Source organism: Patagioenas fasciata, chromosome 6 (genome assembly GCF_037038585.1).
Source record: "Patagioenas fasciata isolate bPatFas1 chromosome 6, bPatFas1.hap1, whole genome shotgun sequence".
Taxonomy (NCBI): Eukaryota; Metazoa; Chordata; class Aves; order Columbiformes; family Columbidae; genus Patagioenas; species Patagioenas fasciata.
Window position 1 is genome coordinate 13,152,604 of NC_092525.1, and position 17,165 is coordinate 13,169,768.

General features: G+C 44.3%; 2 protein-coding genes across 2 annotated transcripts in view; both read left to right on the forward strand.

Moving 5' to 3' along the window:
- The window catches only part of RGL1 (ral guanine nucleotide dissociation stimulator like 1), a 75,232-nt gene extending 63,241 nt beyond the window's left edge, over positions 1–11,991 (forward strand). Inside the window, exons 14-18 of the mRNA XM_065842771.2 lie at positions 325–414; positions 2,364–2,553; positions 3,447–3,707; positions 9,722–9,836; positions 10,013–11,991. Coding sequence (XP_065698843.2) covers positions 325–414; positions 2,364–2,553; positions 3,447–3,707; positions 9,722–9,836; positions 10,013–10,200 — 844 coding nt within the window. The 3' untranslated portion in view covers positions 10,201–11,991. The remainder of the gene's footprint in view (positions 1–324; positions 415–2,363; positions 2,554–3,446; positions 3,708–9,721; positions 9,837–10,012) is intronic.
- Positions 11,992–14,236: 2,245 nt separating this feature from the next.
- RABGAP1L (RAB GTPase activating protein 1 like) overlaps positions 14,237–17,165 on the forward strand; it is a 238,084-nt gene continuing 235,155 nt past the window's right edge. The window contains exons 1-3 of the mRNA XM_065842075.2: positions 14,237–14,348; positions 14,668–14,802; positions 15,847–16,028. The gene's annotated coding sequence lies outside the window, so the exon portion shown is untranslated. The remainder of the gene's footprint in view (positions 14,349–14,667; positions 14,803–15,846; positions 16,029–17,165) is intronic.

Sequence of the window (17,165 nt, forward strand, 5' to 3'; positions counted from 1 at the left end):
CGCTCTGCCACGCTAAGGGTGTAAGCACAGATACGTACTGCATTGTACCGAATCATAGTAAAAAAAAAGTCAGCTTATCCAAGATTCACATGTTAAGTATGTTTTTAAAATAAAATTACTAATGTCATCCAAAAAAGCACGAGGTTTTAAAAATTATTATAAAGAAGTAAAATATCCCCTTCACCATGGTAAAATGCAGACAGAGCTGCGTTCCTCATTGTGGGGAGGCAACCCTCTGTGAAGTGGGAATAATCAAAGGTTTCTTAAATTTCTCAAATATTGCTTCTTTGAGCTATATAACTAATAGTACTGTCTGTTCTGCAGTTTCAGCCTTTCACGTGAGGTTGAAGCGGCTGCCGACACCAGCACCACCTCACCCAAATCTCGGAAGAGCGTGGTGAAGAGATTCAGCCTGTGAGTACGACGGGGAGAGGGGGGTTTGGTGTGTGAATATGAACCGGGATAAATCAAACAAGCAGCGCGTACTCGTTTCACCAGCTGACAAACCTGGTTGGGGATCCAGAGCACTGCAGTACTGTAAGGAGACACCGCCAGCTAGAAATACATATTTCTGTCTGAAGTTGTCCCTTTCTATTGATATAAGTAGTCATGAGGATTATTGATGATTAAAGAGATCAGAAACAATCAAGCCTTCCTAAGGTGTCAGACAAAGGAGCAATTTTAGTGCTGGATTAGAAATCCAATATCTGCTGTGTAGTTGAATGCAGTAGCAAATCAGAGTAGATATGGATAAAGCCCAGCCTATTTTTAGTTTCATGTGCTGTACACACACAAAAAATTCCTTGCGGCGTTTTAATATGAAAATTAAGGTTAGCAAAATGGCATTTGATAATAGAATAAATCTGTTGGACTGCCTTCAAGTCAGAGAAGGGAGAAAAATCAGGGGGACGTGGTCCAGTTCAGTGGATTCAAACAGCAGGTGGGTGGAGAACAGGGGCCGCAGCTCAGCACACGCAGGAAACAAGACGCCAGCAGGAATTCAGGGAAAGCTGCAGGGAATGAAAGCAGAGATCGAGGACCAAAGGAAAAATATCGGAAAGGTGAGAAATTTGAACCTGGAGAGCAGATATGAAGGGACTCCCACATATCAGTGGCATGACAGGATGAGGGGAAATGATTAATTTAGCACCACAATCAGCTCTGAACTCTCCCGTTGGGTTCTTGTACCTGGTTTGCCCAGAACAGCTACTGCAGGTTCACGGCTGAGGGAAAAATTGCTGTTTTCAATCTAGAATTTTGAGTTCTGATAGGCAAAAAAATCCTGACAGCTGTTCGGAAAGTGTTTTGGGTTGATGGTGACGTGTTCTGAGAACGTGAGCTTTGAAGATGACAGTTGCCTGAACTCCGGTGGCCTGTGCTTTGTGTCTCCCTTGGCACGTGCCTCAGTGTTGTCCCTGTGGAGCACAGGCCTTTGTGTCTCATTTCTGACTGTGTTTCAGTGCTGCAGGATTGGAATTTACTGTATTGAGTTTGTTTACACTGTGCAGTCTTTGTCTAAAGAATTGTTTCATCTGCACTCTGAATGCCTTTTGCAAATTAATACTGTGGAAAAGACTGGCATAATTCATCCTGGAAACAGTGACACCTCTCTCAATTGTTTGAAGTCATGACTGCGTGCTGCCAGAGCATCTAATTCACCTTGCTTCTCTCCCTTGTATATTATACAAGTTTGTTTCCTTTGCCACTCCTTGAAATTTCCTTGACCTGCATTTAGAAATGAGTCTGGGAGAGGGAGAGCGCCTGTAATTTACACTTTCTTGTGATCTCCTCCTTGTGTACACGGCTGTTGAGACTCTTAGGGAGAAACTGGTACCTGTGGCACCTTTATTGAATTGCAAGAATTTGCAGTGGGGGATATATTTGCCCTTTGAAAACCTTTACCTGGTGTGTTTCCTTGCATTACCTCTCATGTGTTGGTTCACTTCTGGTGACCGAGTATTTTGAGGTGCCTTGTGTCGGAGGGACCAGGAGCCCCCAGGGGAGCAGCTGCCATGGCTCTGGCTTGTTCCTCATTGCTTGGAGTGTAAATGCTTCAGGTTCACCATCAATCATTTCCTGGCGAGTGAGTCTGACAATTAACAGACTGACCAGGAGTCTCTTTTGTGACACTGAGCATTAGCTCTGACTTTGGCCTTGCAGCTGGCCGGGACACTGGGTCAAGAAGGTTTTGTCTTGGTGAGTAACAAACTCTGTAAACAACAGGGAGGAAATGAAAACAATAGGCAACTCGAGATAGGAAAACACAACACTACGTCAGATTTTTCAAGCAAGTGACAGCTTTGCTCAGCCCACCTCTGTTGTGCTTTCCCTCACCAGCTGTTGCGCTTTCTATTCTCTCCTAGGCTGTTCCTGGGCTCCGAGGTGATCGCCCACAGCACACCTGTCAAAGCGCAGCCCAAACCTGCTCCAGGTGGGAGCTCTGGGGAAAGCACAGACACAGCCAGTGTTTCCTCCTGTGAGTTTAATCACTCCGAATCGGAAGACATCTGCACCATCACTCCTATCGACACTCCTGACGAGCCTCAGCACAAGGTAGAGCCTGGGCCCCTTTGCCAGCACAGCCTGTGTGGGGCTGCAGGTAGCCCGAGGCTTGTTGGTCTTGACTAGAGCATTACTTGCAATGGAATGGAGGGACTCTAGGAATAAATGTGTAAAAATGAAAGAAATACAGTCATGAATTTTGCACAATCTATGTTGCCGAGATAGAAGGCAGACTGAAGTTCTCCTTCCCTGAAACCAGATATTCTTGTGGTGCCTGGCAGTGTTTTGGGGCTCAGAGAGGCCCTGTAGAAGCAAGAGCTTAATTTTTCTTGTGCTTTTTGGGCCTGGTGAGCACATTTCTGCCTTTGAGCCTGTGGGCAGTGGGGTGAGGAGCCTGAGCATCACTGCTGGCTCTTGGCACACCACATGTGACGTTAGCAGCAAGATGGACCAGAGGATTTATAAGCCCCCAAACAAAACCAAATGAAACAGGAGAAGGGATCAGCTGCAGAGGAATAAGCTCAACAGCTCATCATTTCATCCTTGAATATCTCAGGTCTGATGGGTTCTTCTGCTGTTGGCAGCCTGCTCAGCTGTAGCTGGAAAAGCAAGTGGCGCCCTCAGCACTGTCTCAGTCTGTCCCAGTCCCTGGCTGATGCCCACAGCCTGATTCTGGTCCTTGTATCTGCTGCCACCTCCTGGCCTGCTCTGAGAGGCAGGAGCCAGTGGCACACGGTCTGGCACAGCGAATTGGAAAGTTTTCATTAAAATGGTGAAATGAATCAATTGAAGATCACTTTTTCTGGAGGCAGGGAATCCCACTGCCAGCCTAGTGCAGGTGGCTGAGGTTTTGTAGATGCCTCCTGCTTCCTCCAGCTCTTCTCCAGAATAACACACAAAATGTCTGGGTTATGAGAATGCTTTTCTTTCATTCTGTTGTGTAGTTCCCTGAAACCTCCTCCTCCTTCTGTACCACCGACCACGCCACAGACACATCTTCCTTGGGGGTGTCATCCTTGATCCCATCCCCTCTCTTGCTGCCATCTGATGACAAGTGCTCTGAGAAGTGCCCCGACTCCATGACACCTGTTACCTCAAAAGAAGTGCCTCCAGCGCAGCCAGTTTACAACCAGCAGAACAAAGACACCTGCATTATCCGCATCAGTGTAGAAGACAACACTGGCAACATCTACAAGAGCATCCTGGTGAGTGGCATGGAACAGCAAAATGCTGTTACCGTGGGTGATGTTTTCACCCCAGGTGACTTAAATGGTGCTTTTGGTTTCAGAAACACCTACTCACTAATGAAACCTCCTTGAAAGGGAAAAGGATGGCTCAGCTTAGCTTCTGAGTGATGCCTAACTAAACCAAAATTATCTCAAGTCAGCAGTTAAGTCCAATTGTGCTCAACAGCCAGCCCAACATTATGTTGAATTCACACATTTACAGATTCACCCATAGTGCGGGGTCAGGCTGTGGTCATTGATGCGCTTGCAGATTCACAAATAGTATAATATATAAGTCTGACCGTATCCAGTGAGAAATTCTCAGGACTAGATTCACAAATAATGAGATTTATTGAAGCAACAGGTACAAGTTCTTTTAGATTGGTGGTGATAAAATACACAGTCTGCAAAAATACACTTTGGTTACAAAAATACACTTTGGTACCAAATATATATATTCTAAGATGACTATATAGTGCTACTGATGTGGTTACAAATACAAGCTCAGTTTCTAAGTTTCCTGGGGAAACACTTGGTATAACCAAGTGTGCAGGTGTTACCCAAAGGCATCCTTATGGGTGGGGAGGAGAGGTTTAGCCTGTTAATGGACCCAAAAGTCTGCAACGCCATCTCCTGGACTTCTCAGTGATGGCATCTCCCCGAACTTTCCCATCATTAGGGTATTTTATACTATTTTCTATGTTTAGGTGAAGCTTGAGTGACTCTGATCATACATACCTCTGTTTTTGTAGAATTCTCTCAGTTTTAAAAGTATAGACTTAGAAGAATTCAGAGCATGCTTAGGCAAGAATGGACGCAGGTAGCTTTTGGGATGGAGGTGTGTTTTGGTATTATGAGATAATAATGAGCAAAGTTCATCCAAAGGACAGATTTTGCCACAACTGCTAGCTCAGCAGCCAGCATTTTGGATGGAATATTCTCTCTTGACAGCAACTATGTGCACAGCACCATCTAGTTCTGTACCTGCCGTGTGCACGGAGCCTGGCCGCGGTATCTCCACACCGCTCCACCCTCCGTTCTCCTCGACGCCCACACACCGAGCTCCCCATGTGCGAACATCTAAGGATGCAGGCCGGGCTGGGGGGAACCACTGCAGAGCAGATTCCTTGTGTGCTGAGCAGCTGCTGTATGTGCTGAGAATGTGGATGCAACTTTACTCTCAATAAGTGTGCCTTTGATAATTAGTTTAAATAATTTGCTGCCTCAGTAAGTATTCCACATAATCCACCCCGTGACCATACTCACTCAAGCTTCCCAATATTTAGATGGGATTTGGGATGTCAAATGTGTGCTTGTTGTGCAGATTATCAAGTACATCTACATCTTGTAGAGATATCAGATAGGCTAGATGTTTTGTCACAAGCCAAATTCTAACATATAGAGCTATTATTAAAACAAGACACAACAAAGTGAGTATTGATAGGACTATGATAGGATGTGGCATTTTGTTAAAAAGTCCAGTAGCAGTTGGTGACCATCCGAAAAGTGTCTCACCAGCTGTGTTCTCAGTCCTTCATCACTGGTCCTAGCACGCAGTGTTTTTCTTCTGCATCATGATGGACAGTAATCTAAGTTTTTTGTCCATTCTCTTTGACATGTCACAGCAATCGATGTAAATCATCATGCTGGAGGAGTTTCTTCAGCAGGGTGAGATCCATTCCGATGGGGGTAGGCAGCAGATCGTGGATGAGCTCGTAGTCAGATTGCAGCAGCTGAGAAGTTGTGATAGGAGCTGCATAACTAAAATCACATGCTATGCTTTCAGTAAAATTACAAATATTAGAATGGTTATTGGTAGCTACTGTAGTATTGTCTGCAAGTATGGAATCACAGACAGTTCTCATACATGCACATCCTTTTCCAGTATATACAAGCACCGTTTCAGGATTTTCATGAGGATGTACCTCGAAGTGACAAACGTTTTGTTCTGTGTCAAGACAAATGTCTTGTGTTTTGATGGTGTGACTTTCACAGATGAATCCTTGTTGTTGCCGCACAATGCATGCATCAACAGCAGTGGTTTGCCGTTTACTTCCTTTTTGTCGCGCCCATTCTGCTCCATCAGATAAAAGTATCACTCCATTGAGATTCAATCCTAACACAATGATTTGGTATATGGTATGTACCAAAGCATTGTATATGGTTAGGACGAATGCTGTGACAGTGCTCTTGATGGGGTCATAGGAAAAATTGACCAAATGCCACCAGGATTGAATTTCTTCTCAAATTCAATTGCGTTATCCCAAATCACCTTCCGAATTTCAGTGGGTAGGGTGTCTTCTTCACCTTCCTTTATGATGGTGGCCATCGATTGTATCCACAATTGAGCTTGGATACAATTAAGAGCTAAAGAAACATTACTCTAGGCCACATCAAGTGCATTTACAATCAACTGGTGATCCTTTTCGTCAATTTTTTCCTATTGAGGTAGTTTACCAGATAAACATTGGTTGGTTCCCAATGCTACAAGACCGTAGTAGATAATTCAATTTATTTTGGTCACTAGTCACTGTCACTACTTTGTTTGCAAGTACTTCAGCATCTATACTGTTTAAGACTCCCAGTCCTGAGACACTGCTTACATCCCTCCTTGGTCATTCAAGAGAGATGAGGGTTCATGCACACAACTGTGCTGACCATCTCATCCAAGATGTACTCAGGAATGGTGAGCAGGTAGGTTTAATTGTGGAGATGTTAATTTGCATTGATTCTTGTTTGAGGGACCGTGATGGATTATACAGCATCTTCTGCTGCCTTGTATTTTTTACTACATATGGTCCAATTTTGGATAGTTGTGGCATCAACCTCTTTTTCCTTAGTGGAGTCGAGGTGGGGATTACTGTGGTGGTTGGTACAGGTTCAGTTTTCACACACATGAAGTTCATTGGTAATGCTTATTAATTTGAAGCTTGCCATCTCATCAACTATATACTGACTGGTGCCAGTTGTTGAGCAGCAGCTGGCATTGTGGAGACATTGAACTTCAGTCTCATTGTTGACTTTGACTATTGTAAGTGATTCAGGTACCTGATTTGTTTCACAGCACACAGAAACACTTTCCAGAAAGGTTCTCCTGACTTTTCATAATTCATGTGAATCAACTTCCCATCAGTTTGGTTAAATGTCTCAAATAGTTTCTTGGAAGGGTCATGTGGGTCTGTTTTTCCCATACGTGTCCATCCTGTGGCAACCATTGGAGCGGGTGTATTTAGGTCAGGTTTAAAGCTAAATGTTAGGCCTATGATGGATGGACACCTGTTTTTGTTGCCAAAGGCACGTTACAGAAATGTGTTCCATCAGGGTAAAATTTAGCCAACAATCTAACCTCTCAGAGGTGCAAGGCTTTGTTATTCTTGACATTGAGAGCGAGGTACTGTTGGATACTACCATGAGCACTTTTTTGTGTGTAGTTCTGTTGATCATTCTACATCCTATTGGAATTTCTTCTCCAGGTATTCTCTTCAAAAGGGGAATCAACGTTTTCCTGTCCCAACCCCACTCATTTTCTAAGTATGTGTAGGTTCTGTGTATGACCATGGCAGCTAAGTTCAAATTTCCACTAATGGAATGTAGTCCTATACAACCATTATAGGCAACATGAATGTGGGACCATGGCCATTCTGGGTTCCTTTGGCTGCCAATCAAGGGAAACCAGATGGTTAAGGTAAAAAATAGTACCACAAATCCAATTTTTTGGTTTATCACTTTGAAATTTAGGGGATCTAGATAGGTGTCTGGAGATGTAGATGCATTTGAGGTTGATATCAGCAGTTCCTTCAGGATTCCTGTGAATACAAAAAGAAGGTATGCTCGGTTGGGCATACAACCGGCAGGATTATTTAGAAAGAGGGTGTGATCCACCAGGTGCTGATCCGGTGTATTTTCCCTGGACAATCATTACTTTTCCATGCATAGGGTGGTGTTAGTACCACTGGTCCTGTTCCAGTCTGGGCCATTTTCACCAGTACTGGTTGCCTGGTGTAAAATCCCATCAGGTATTCTACCAGCTTAGTGTGAACCTTTAGGGTAACTGAAGTAGCGAATGTGCAAAAATCTTTCATTTTATGTGCTTTATCCTGCTCCTGGAGAGAGAGTGCAGAGGAGGGTGACAAAGCTGGTGAGGGGCTGGAGCACAAGTGTGATGGGAGCGGCCGAGGGACCTGGGAGGTTCAGCTTGGAGAACAGGAGCTGAGGGGAGACCTTCTGATCTCTGAACTGCCTGGAAGGAGCTTGGAGCCAGGGGGGGTCGGGCTCTGCTCCCAAGGAACAAGCGCCAGGACCAGAGGAAACGGCCTCAAGTTGTGCCAGGGGAGGTTGAAGTTCCATCTGTGGAACAATGTCTTCCAAGAAAGGGTTGTAAAGCATTGGAACAGGCTGCCCTGGAGGGGCTTAAAAAGTGTTTAGACAAGGTTCTTAGGGACACGGTTTAGTGCTGGAGTTTGGTTATGGTTGGACTTGATGATCCTGAAGGTCTCTTCCAACCAAAATGATGCTATGATTCTAATAATGCCTCTGTTTTCTAATTCTGTCACCACCCTGTCAATGCCTGTAAGTGCCACTGCCAGCAAGGGATATTGCTGAACCCTGGTGATTTCAGAGGGGGTAAGGGCATAGATGTTTCTGATAAGTTCAGTTTCACTATGCACAGCTCCTCCTCATTCCTTGCAAAACTCCCTAGAGTTCCGTCAGGGAATTTCCACGTTTGTCCACATAATAAATCAATTTATAGAATATTAGTGTCAGTGGCACCAACCAGCACTTCAGCATTGTCTTTGCAGTAGGGCATTCTTTTATTTCTCTGCTGATTCCCGTGTATTTAACTCCTTGCCTACTAGGTATTACACCAAGAGTTTCCACTGTCTTTTTAAAAATTACTGACATTTGGGCTCTGGTATCAGTAAGAAAGTCTGCTAAAACCTTTTGGGGTGCAATAAGAACTGCAATGGCAGGTTCGGAGCATTTATCAGAGACCCATTGAACTGCCAGTATCTGCCAGGCAGGGTGGGAAGAGAGGTTTGTTGCTGGGATTCTGCCAAGTCAATTAGACTGACTTCTGGCACGGGTTGCAGTTTCTTTAGAATCAGGGTTTTTTCGACTCAGATGGAGGAAATCGTCCAGTCGAAAAACCCCAGTATTTGGAGATTAAGTAGGCATGCCATGTAGCACTTGTTGGGGTACCCCCAACTCTAGGACTTTGTGCCACAAGTCATTCATTCCCTGGAGACATCCCAGGCCAGGTTGGCCGGGACTGTGAGCAACCTGAGCTGGTGAAGATGTCCCTGCTCATGGCAGGGGTGGCACTGGATGAGTTTTGAAGAGACCTTCCAACCTAAACCATATTATGATTCCACACCCTATCAAATTTAGGTCTCCCATAATGCGTGGGGTTTGGGGTGCAGATCTGATGAACTCACCAAGTGTGAACAGCAGGCCCTGCAGCCTCACAACTTTGGCTGCTGGTGAGAAAAATAATTGGTCTGAGTGCCCAAAACTCTGGAGGGAGCCCCGTGTCTGCTCCGCATGCACAGCACTTCCCCAGCAGAGAGCAAACCCAGCTACAAGGCCAAAACTCTTTGCAGGATGTCAAAGTAAGTATTTAGCACAGGAGACTGTGGATTAATGGATGTCTGCAAACAGCAGCTGCGGCAGCTATTGCTGTGGATTTGATAGCTGCTGAGAACAAGGTCTCACCTCTCCAAGTGGTTGCTCAGGAGAGCAGAAGCTGTGATTTACTACTGCGTTTCTGTAACAGTGTCGGTTGTCTTGAACTAAATCAACCACCATGTGTCACAAAGAGCATGTTTTAGTATCTGGCAGAATCTACCACGCAGTTACTGACCCATTGTGATTTTTCAGTTCTTGGCAATCTTTTCGAAGACCAAACAGTCTGCAGAAAGACAGGCCTTCGCTAATTATTAAATCATTATAGAGTGGATGAAGCAGAACCTCTCATTGCAACTCTCTCTTTCCAGATAACTAACCAAGAGAAGGCTCCTGCTGTCATCCAGAGAGCCATGGAGAAGCACAACCTGCAGTCTGGCTCAGCTGAGGATTACGAGCTGGTACAGATCATCTCTGAGGACAAAGGTGGGGAAGCAGAACTCTGCTGCTGCTGCTTGAACAGTTCTGCTGCATTTTGAAGGAAAGTAAAATGTGAAGCAATGTTAGAAACACCATCGACATGTTGTCACAGCTGCCAGGGAGAATAAAGCCCTCGCTAACTGGTGCGCAAATTAATGCTTGCTCTGCTCCCTCTCTTGCAGAGCTGGTGATCCCAGACAAGGCGAACGTGTTCTACGCCATGAACACCCAGGCCAACTTCGATTTCATCCTGAGAAGAAAAGCTTCAGCCACGGGGCAGGTGCAAAGGAGGAGCCTGGGCAGCCTGACACTCCCCAGAACTGCAAAACGGGGGTGCTGGAGCAACAGGCTCAGCAAAGTCCCACTGTGAGGGAGCCACGGGCCCAGGGGGGAGAGCGATGAGAACTTTGCTGCCATCCAGTATTACAGCAGATGAATGTATCAGTATTCAACTCTGAAAACATTTGAGGCTGAAAGGCAAAGACGTACAGCCAGAGATGTGTCTCTCCTCCCTCGTGCCAGTTACGGACTGACAGACACGGATTTACAGGACAATATGGACTGGAATTATTTTGTCGTTGTTTTGCACATTAGCCTAGGAGGGTGAGAGCCTCAGTTTGAGGGGAAAACAGGACTGCAACATTTGTCTTAAGAACAGCATACAAGCCAACTCTTTTTGTGAGAAAACATATTCCTTCGTGCCAGTATTACACAGAAGAAAAAGTCTACATTTATTTTTATAGAACTGGAGAAGTCTCAATGCCACTCTGCCTCCAGCTGAGTGCTGGGAGCGCTGGTTTGCAGAAGGTGTGGGTGAGCCCAGTGCCACTGGCAGCTGCTGCCTCCAGGAGGCATCTGCATTCACAAAAAAGCAGGGTGGGTACGTCCCCAAACCCTCATTGCTGGAGACAGCACAACCTGCAAGCGTGTGTATTGCTTTCACACAGCTGGCAAACGTCTTTTTTGGTTTTTTGGGTTTTTTTTGCACTTGTTCCATGCCAGAAAATTACCAGTTTTTGGACTTTTTTTCCAAAGAACTTTTAAAGAGTGGACTGCACTTGCTTTTGGATGAATGTCATGGTTTGCTCATGAACAAGGCAAACAAACACGACTTGTCTGGATTTAGGTCTTAGTGCCGCTACATGGTGGTTTCCTTTTACTTTGCTAACACGTTGAACAGAAATCGATGCCTTTTGCGTGTATCCTGAGATACCTGATGTACCTCTTTGTAATGTGCAATCACTCGCCCAGAGCAAAAACGTAACTCACGTTTTCATTCATGTGCCCTTTTATTTTAAAAGTGGGTATTGAGGAGACAGCCGGGTTTTAAGCATTCATCCCAAACCGCCAGAGATTTTAGATACTTTTAGCATTATTTTTCATAATCTACAGGCACCTCCCTCATTCTTCATACACATCTATTTAATGGATTTCCTGACATGGTACAACCTTTCAGCTGGAATAAATAATTTAATTACCTGTTCTCTGTGAAACTTAAGATACTTCTTGAGTCCCTTCCCAGAACATCGGCTTCCTTGATAGGACAGTTAGAGATGTTATTTTTAAAAAGCCATAAGACATTGGATTGTAAGCAGGCTGTCTCTGAGATACATTAGTATTAGTTAAAATAATCTCAAATCCTCTGATTTTTAACTAATACTTAGGGCTCTTTTTCCCCACTAGTTCCATAGCATTCATTTTCAAAACTGGGCTCAGATGACATTAACAATGGGCACTAAACTCGTGATGCAAACGGTGTTGCACTGTACTGTTTTACACTACGGGAGGATTTGTCACCTCTGTTTACAAGTAGCACCATGCAGGTCCCAGTCTGAATAGTTTAACAACTCCAATTGTGTTTGTGTTGAGAGGGTAAAGACGGTGAGTTTGTAACTGAGCCTTCGCCTTTGCTCAGAATTTGGGCAAAATTTCTACAGCAGTTTAGTTTTCTCAGCATTTCAGCAAAAGCTGCATCGATGTCTGGCTGGTGCCTTTGTCAGGGCTGTGTTGCTCCCTCAGAGGTTGTGTGTCTGTGTTGAGCTGAAAGGTGAATGTTCTTGATTTTAAAATTACACTCTCCAAAAATTATATATGAAAATGATTTTTTTAATTGCTTACCTGTAATCTTTATATAATAAGTATATAAACTTTTTTTCCACTATTTTTTTGTCTAGAGTTAATCTACTTTCTTCTCTTAGACTTTATTACTGCATGGCAGTTGTGGGGTTTTTACTACACCTCGCACCACTTCTCTGTCACTCTCTTCATCATTTTTACCATTTTAAGTGGCCTTAACCTCTTCCAGCTCCCCAAACTCTCCCTGATGTGACCCAGCGAGTGGCAGCAGCTCATCCTGAGCCATCCCAGTCCTGTCACACGCTGCAGGAGCCTGGGGAGAGCTCAAGGCAGCAAAGCAACCTGCTATTGCTACGGAACACATTCTGCTGTTTTTTAAGCTTTCAGTTTAAAGATTTCTGTATTAACTGGGTAGCTTATACACAAATTTTACAGCTTCTTCATGCAATCCTTCTCTTTTTGGTCACTGAATGAATTCTGCAGCAAGTTAATATTAGGTTGGTGCAAAAGTGATTGCGGTTTTTGACCATGAACGTTAAATCATTATAACTAGGCTCAAACACATATTTATTAATCAAAATAGGAACCATTACAATCAACACAGATTTGCCAATGAGAAATAAGTTTGTTTATTCCTGTAGCGTAAAAATCCATGCCTTGGGATTCAGTGAACTCTTGGAAAGCATTTTTGGCATCCTGCTGGTTGTGGAAGCGTTTTCCTTGTAAAACACTGAGATGCTTGAAGAGGTGGCAGTCAGTTGGTGAGAGGTCAGGTGAACGCAGCAGATGAGGCAAAACTTCATAACGCAATTCGTTCAACTTTTGAAGTGTTGGTTACACGACGTGTGGTCGGGTGTTTTCATGGAAAAGAACCGGGCCCTTTCTGGTGACCAATGTGGGCTGCAGGCGTTGCAGTTTTCGGTGCATCTCATTGATTTTCTGAGCAGACTTCTCTGACGTAACGGTTTCACTGGGATTCAGAAAGCTGCAGTGGATCAGACCGGCAGCAAAGCACCCAACAGTGACCGTGACCTTTTCTCAGTGCAAGCTTGGCTTTGGGAAGTGCTTTGGACGTTCTTCTTGGTTCAACCACTGAGCTGGTTGTTGCTGGTTGTCGTATCAAATCCACTTTTCACCACACATCGCAATCCAATCAATAAACAGTTCATTGTTGTTGCGCAGAAGGACACTTCAAAATGCCCATTTTTTCGATTTTTGGTCAGCTCATGAGGCACGCACTTATCGAGCTGTTTCACCTTTCCAATTTGCTTCAAATGCCGAACAGTAGAATGGTCAACATTGAGCTCTTCAGCAACTTCTCATGTAGTTGTGAGAGGACCAGCTTCGATGATTGCTCAAAATTGGTCATTATCACTTTCCGATGGCCACCACTACGCTCCTCATCTTCAAAGCTCTGGTCTCCTTTGCGAAACTTCTCGAACCACCACTGCATTGTAGTTCGTTAGCAGTTCATGGGCCAAATGAGCTGTTGATATTGAATGTTGTCTTCGCTGCTTCACCGCCCACTTTGAACTCGAATAAGAAAATTACTTGCTTTTGCTTTTTTAATTAAATCATTTCCATAGTCTAAAATAAATATGTACAGCAAGTAATAAGTCATTAGCAAAAAAATATGTATATATTTATTCAAGGAGGTATCTAATATCAAATGGCAAATTTCAACAGTGCAAAAACCGCAATTACTTTTGCACCAACCTAATACAAAAGAAAAAGGTTGTGAGAGTTTCCATCTTTTCCCCATTGTCTCCATCACGGCATTTTTTCCTCTTGGTCTCACAACCATGACCCTGCTGGGTTTCTTCAACCCAACAGCCACATTTGGAGCTTACATCAGTGAACTACCTTAGAGCACAGCCCATCCTGTCGTTTATCGAGTCACTTCAGCACTGGGGGAGAGTCCTGGACCTGCAAAAGTCACACCCAGAGCCCCTGAGCCGTGGCCTTTGTCACCAAAGGGCCTCCCGCGTTACAACGGCAAAGGCAAAAAGACAAAACACAACACCACAACCTTAATCCATTTCCCTCAGATAAATACGGGAGGCAGAGCAGACAGCGCACTCACCACACGGGCCGGGCTCCTCGCAGCGGCCACCGGCCCCCTCAGCTGCGGCACACGGGGGCGGCCACAGCACCCGCGGGCCCCGGGGCTCCCCCGGCGCAGCGGCCTCCTTCCCGCCGGCTGCCTCTCCTCACCGCTCCGCCACGATGCCGCTGCCGCCCGCCCCTTCCTGCGCCCGCCCTCCCGAGCAGATGGGGCGGGCCCGGCAGGAACAACCGAGTCACGCTGGGGAGCGCCGGGCGGGTTCGGGGGGGTGAGAGGTGGCGCTGCCGGGCTGAGGTGCCGCCACGCGCCGTGGGGAGCGTGTTGTGAGCTCACGTGAGGGACCGAGCGTGTTTCCTCCATCCTCTCTCGCCTTTTGGGTGTGTTTTGTTTTCATTTCACCTCATTTTCTCGTCACTAGTGGTCATGGCGAGCGCAGCGAGGCTGTGGGGTGCAGGTGGAGGCTCTTCATGCGCCCGGTGCAGCCTAAGGAGCGATCTGCGCCGGGAGCCCCCAGGGCCCCGCCCGCCATTTTCTGTCCCTCAGCGCCCGCAGCGGGCGGGGCGGCCTCGGGGTTCGCTGCGGTTCCCGCTCCTTCCCCGCCGTGCCGCCTCCCGCCAGCGAACCGCAGAGCTCTGGGGCTGGGTTGTTTCCTTGCTTAGAGGGATAAAACCACACGTGAGTGCTGTTCTCATGTAGGTGGCTGTGCAAGGCAAAGACCCCGTTGCTTTGCCCCCAAAGCCAGAACTGGCGCTGCTGCTGGAGAAGGTCGCCCGCAGGTTTCTTTGCTGCAGGACAAATTTAATTCATCCTCGCCCTCAACCAGCACCCCAGGTAAGATGTTGGGGCCCCACCAAGCCCTCCTGTATCACACAGGGTCTGAACTGCACTTGGGCTGCTGAAAACATTTAAGTTCTGCAATATCGTACAAGTGTTCCTGAAGACGTGCTGCATGTAGTTAGCACATACTGATAAAGTGCTTTGAGAACTTTAATCTTCAGTTCCTGTTTTGGACTGTTTTATTGATCACAGACATATTTTCATGTTAACTTTATTACAAACGTGAGAGTAGCTAAATGAATTATTACTCTCGGTTTTACTCAATAAACCGTCTCTACTATTTAGTCTTTTCCACCAAAACAATTTAGCTTAATGCTTGAATAAAATATTGTTAAGAACAGCTATTATTTTCTGGGTTTTATGCCATATTCACAGGCATTTGGGATCTTATTAACACGGAAGGCTCTGATCTTTACAAAAAACACATTTAACTTACTATGAGTTACATGAGAGGTCTAAATTGGGAAGTTTAGTTAAGCGTGAATCTTAAGCATTATGGTTGTTTTACTGTTATTTCAAGAAGATTATCAGGAAAGATTTAGAAGTCTACAAACAAATCTAAACCAAGCAATGTTTGTAAGCATCAGAATCCTTACTACCATCATTACATAATAATAAAATATCTGAATGAATGATTTCATCAAGAACATAATAGCCAGATTTGGAAATCAAGGTTCATCATAGATTAGTACATTATTATATTTTTACCATTCTGTTGGCATTGTAATATTTCCTACAATGCCCCAATGAAACATGAATACCACTTGTTCTTAATTACTGTATAAATTATGTAAGAGTCTTTGTCCTGAAGCACAAGCTTTCATGTAACCATTTGTCAAATTGCAGCATAGTTTGTTTAAAAAAAAAATCTGATTTGTAATAGTCGTGTCTAATTAGTCTTCCCTCTTGGAAATGATCTAAGTAGTATCTCTGCACATTGTTCCCGATCAATTTAATTATCATCTTCATCCTGTTTTTCTAATTTAAAACTCTACATAACACATAAAATTCTCAATCAGCAGTTGCCATCTTTTGCAGGCTCCTCTCCGAAGTTACGCTGGAAACTGAACCTCGCTGGAGTTCTGAGTATCCTGTTCAGGCACAGGAGCTGGCACCGGGAGCTGAAATGGAAGGTGTGCTCTGCAACCTTGGTTTAAAGCCACAGAAACTAGTACTGGCCCAGGCCTGAGCGAATCCTCTTGTGTCCAGGTTTAAAGCAGGTGATTGTATAGGGTGCATCATTTGGGTGTTTTGTTCAGTCTGGGGTTTAATACTCCAATCTGGAGACTTCTGCCACTTCCTATACGTGGCTTCTGTACACGGTTCCTATATTGCTGAAAGGTTTTCATTTTTAGGTAGCTTAATTTTTCCGTGAGCATTTAATTCTGTTCCCACTTAGTGAATTCAGTTACCAGTATTTACTTGCTACCAACAACTACAACCTAGTTTACCACGGTACTGTATTGTTTCAATTTAAAGAAGTGGGATCTGAAATGACTTGTGGTTCTTGTTAAGTAACATTGCAGGGGTGAGTGCTTTAAATCTCAACCCGCATTTTAGGCCTCCATCACAGTAACAGTTTCTAATTCTTATTTTTGTTCTACATTTTAAAATAAGTTCAGAAATTTGCAGATGAGCTTGTTCTCTCTTGGCAACTGATCCCATAAGATGTATAGATTATTTTTAATGTCTGCTTTCCCCAGTTATGCAGCATTTCTTCGTACATGACACATTGCTTTAGCATATGAAACACAAAACAGTATTTGCTTTTAGGATCGGTGCTTTCATATTTTATTTCAGCTAATTATTAAATAGGCTGTAATTTAGTTATTCACGTTGCTGTTTATATCCTTAGAAACCCACAGAAATTAGTTTTGAGTCTACAACATATCATCTCAATTTTCCGTTTGTTTTCTTTTTTTCCTTCCAAAAGGGGATACTGTGTGGGCATGGTTCTAGGATTTTCCATTTGTGGCCACCCTAGTAATTTTCTTTGGATTATACATTAGAAGTGAATCCCCATGTTAGCCTGTATGACTGAGAGAAATAGGTAAAATACCAGTGTAACTGTCAAATTGTATCATCTTATGGTTCAATTTGTTTATTACTCTTTCCATATAAAACTGTAGTAGCAGAATAGCTGCCTTCATAAAAAGAAGGGTTTTTTAATGTGTTGGGAATGTTTCAGTTTGCTATTTCAAATATCTATGTGACCTGTAAAGCTCATGATTATGGAAAATTGCTCATTTTGAAACCTGTGATATCAGAATGAAAGGCAAGAACTAAATAGTTCTCCAACTGGCTGCAAGCATTTAAGAAAATGTCTTTGTTACTTCACACAGCCGAGATTCTTGTGT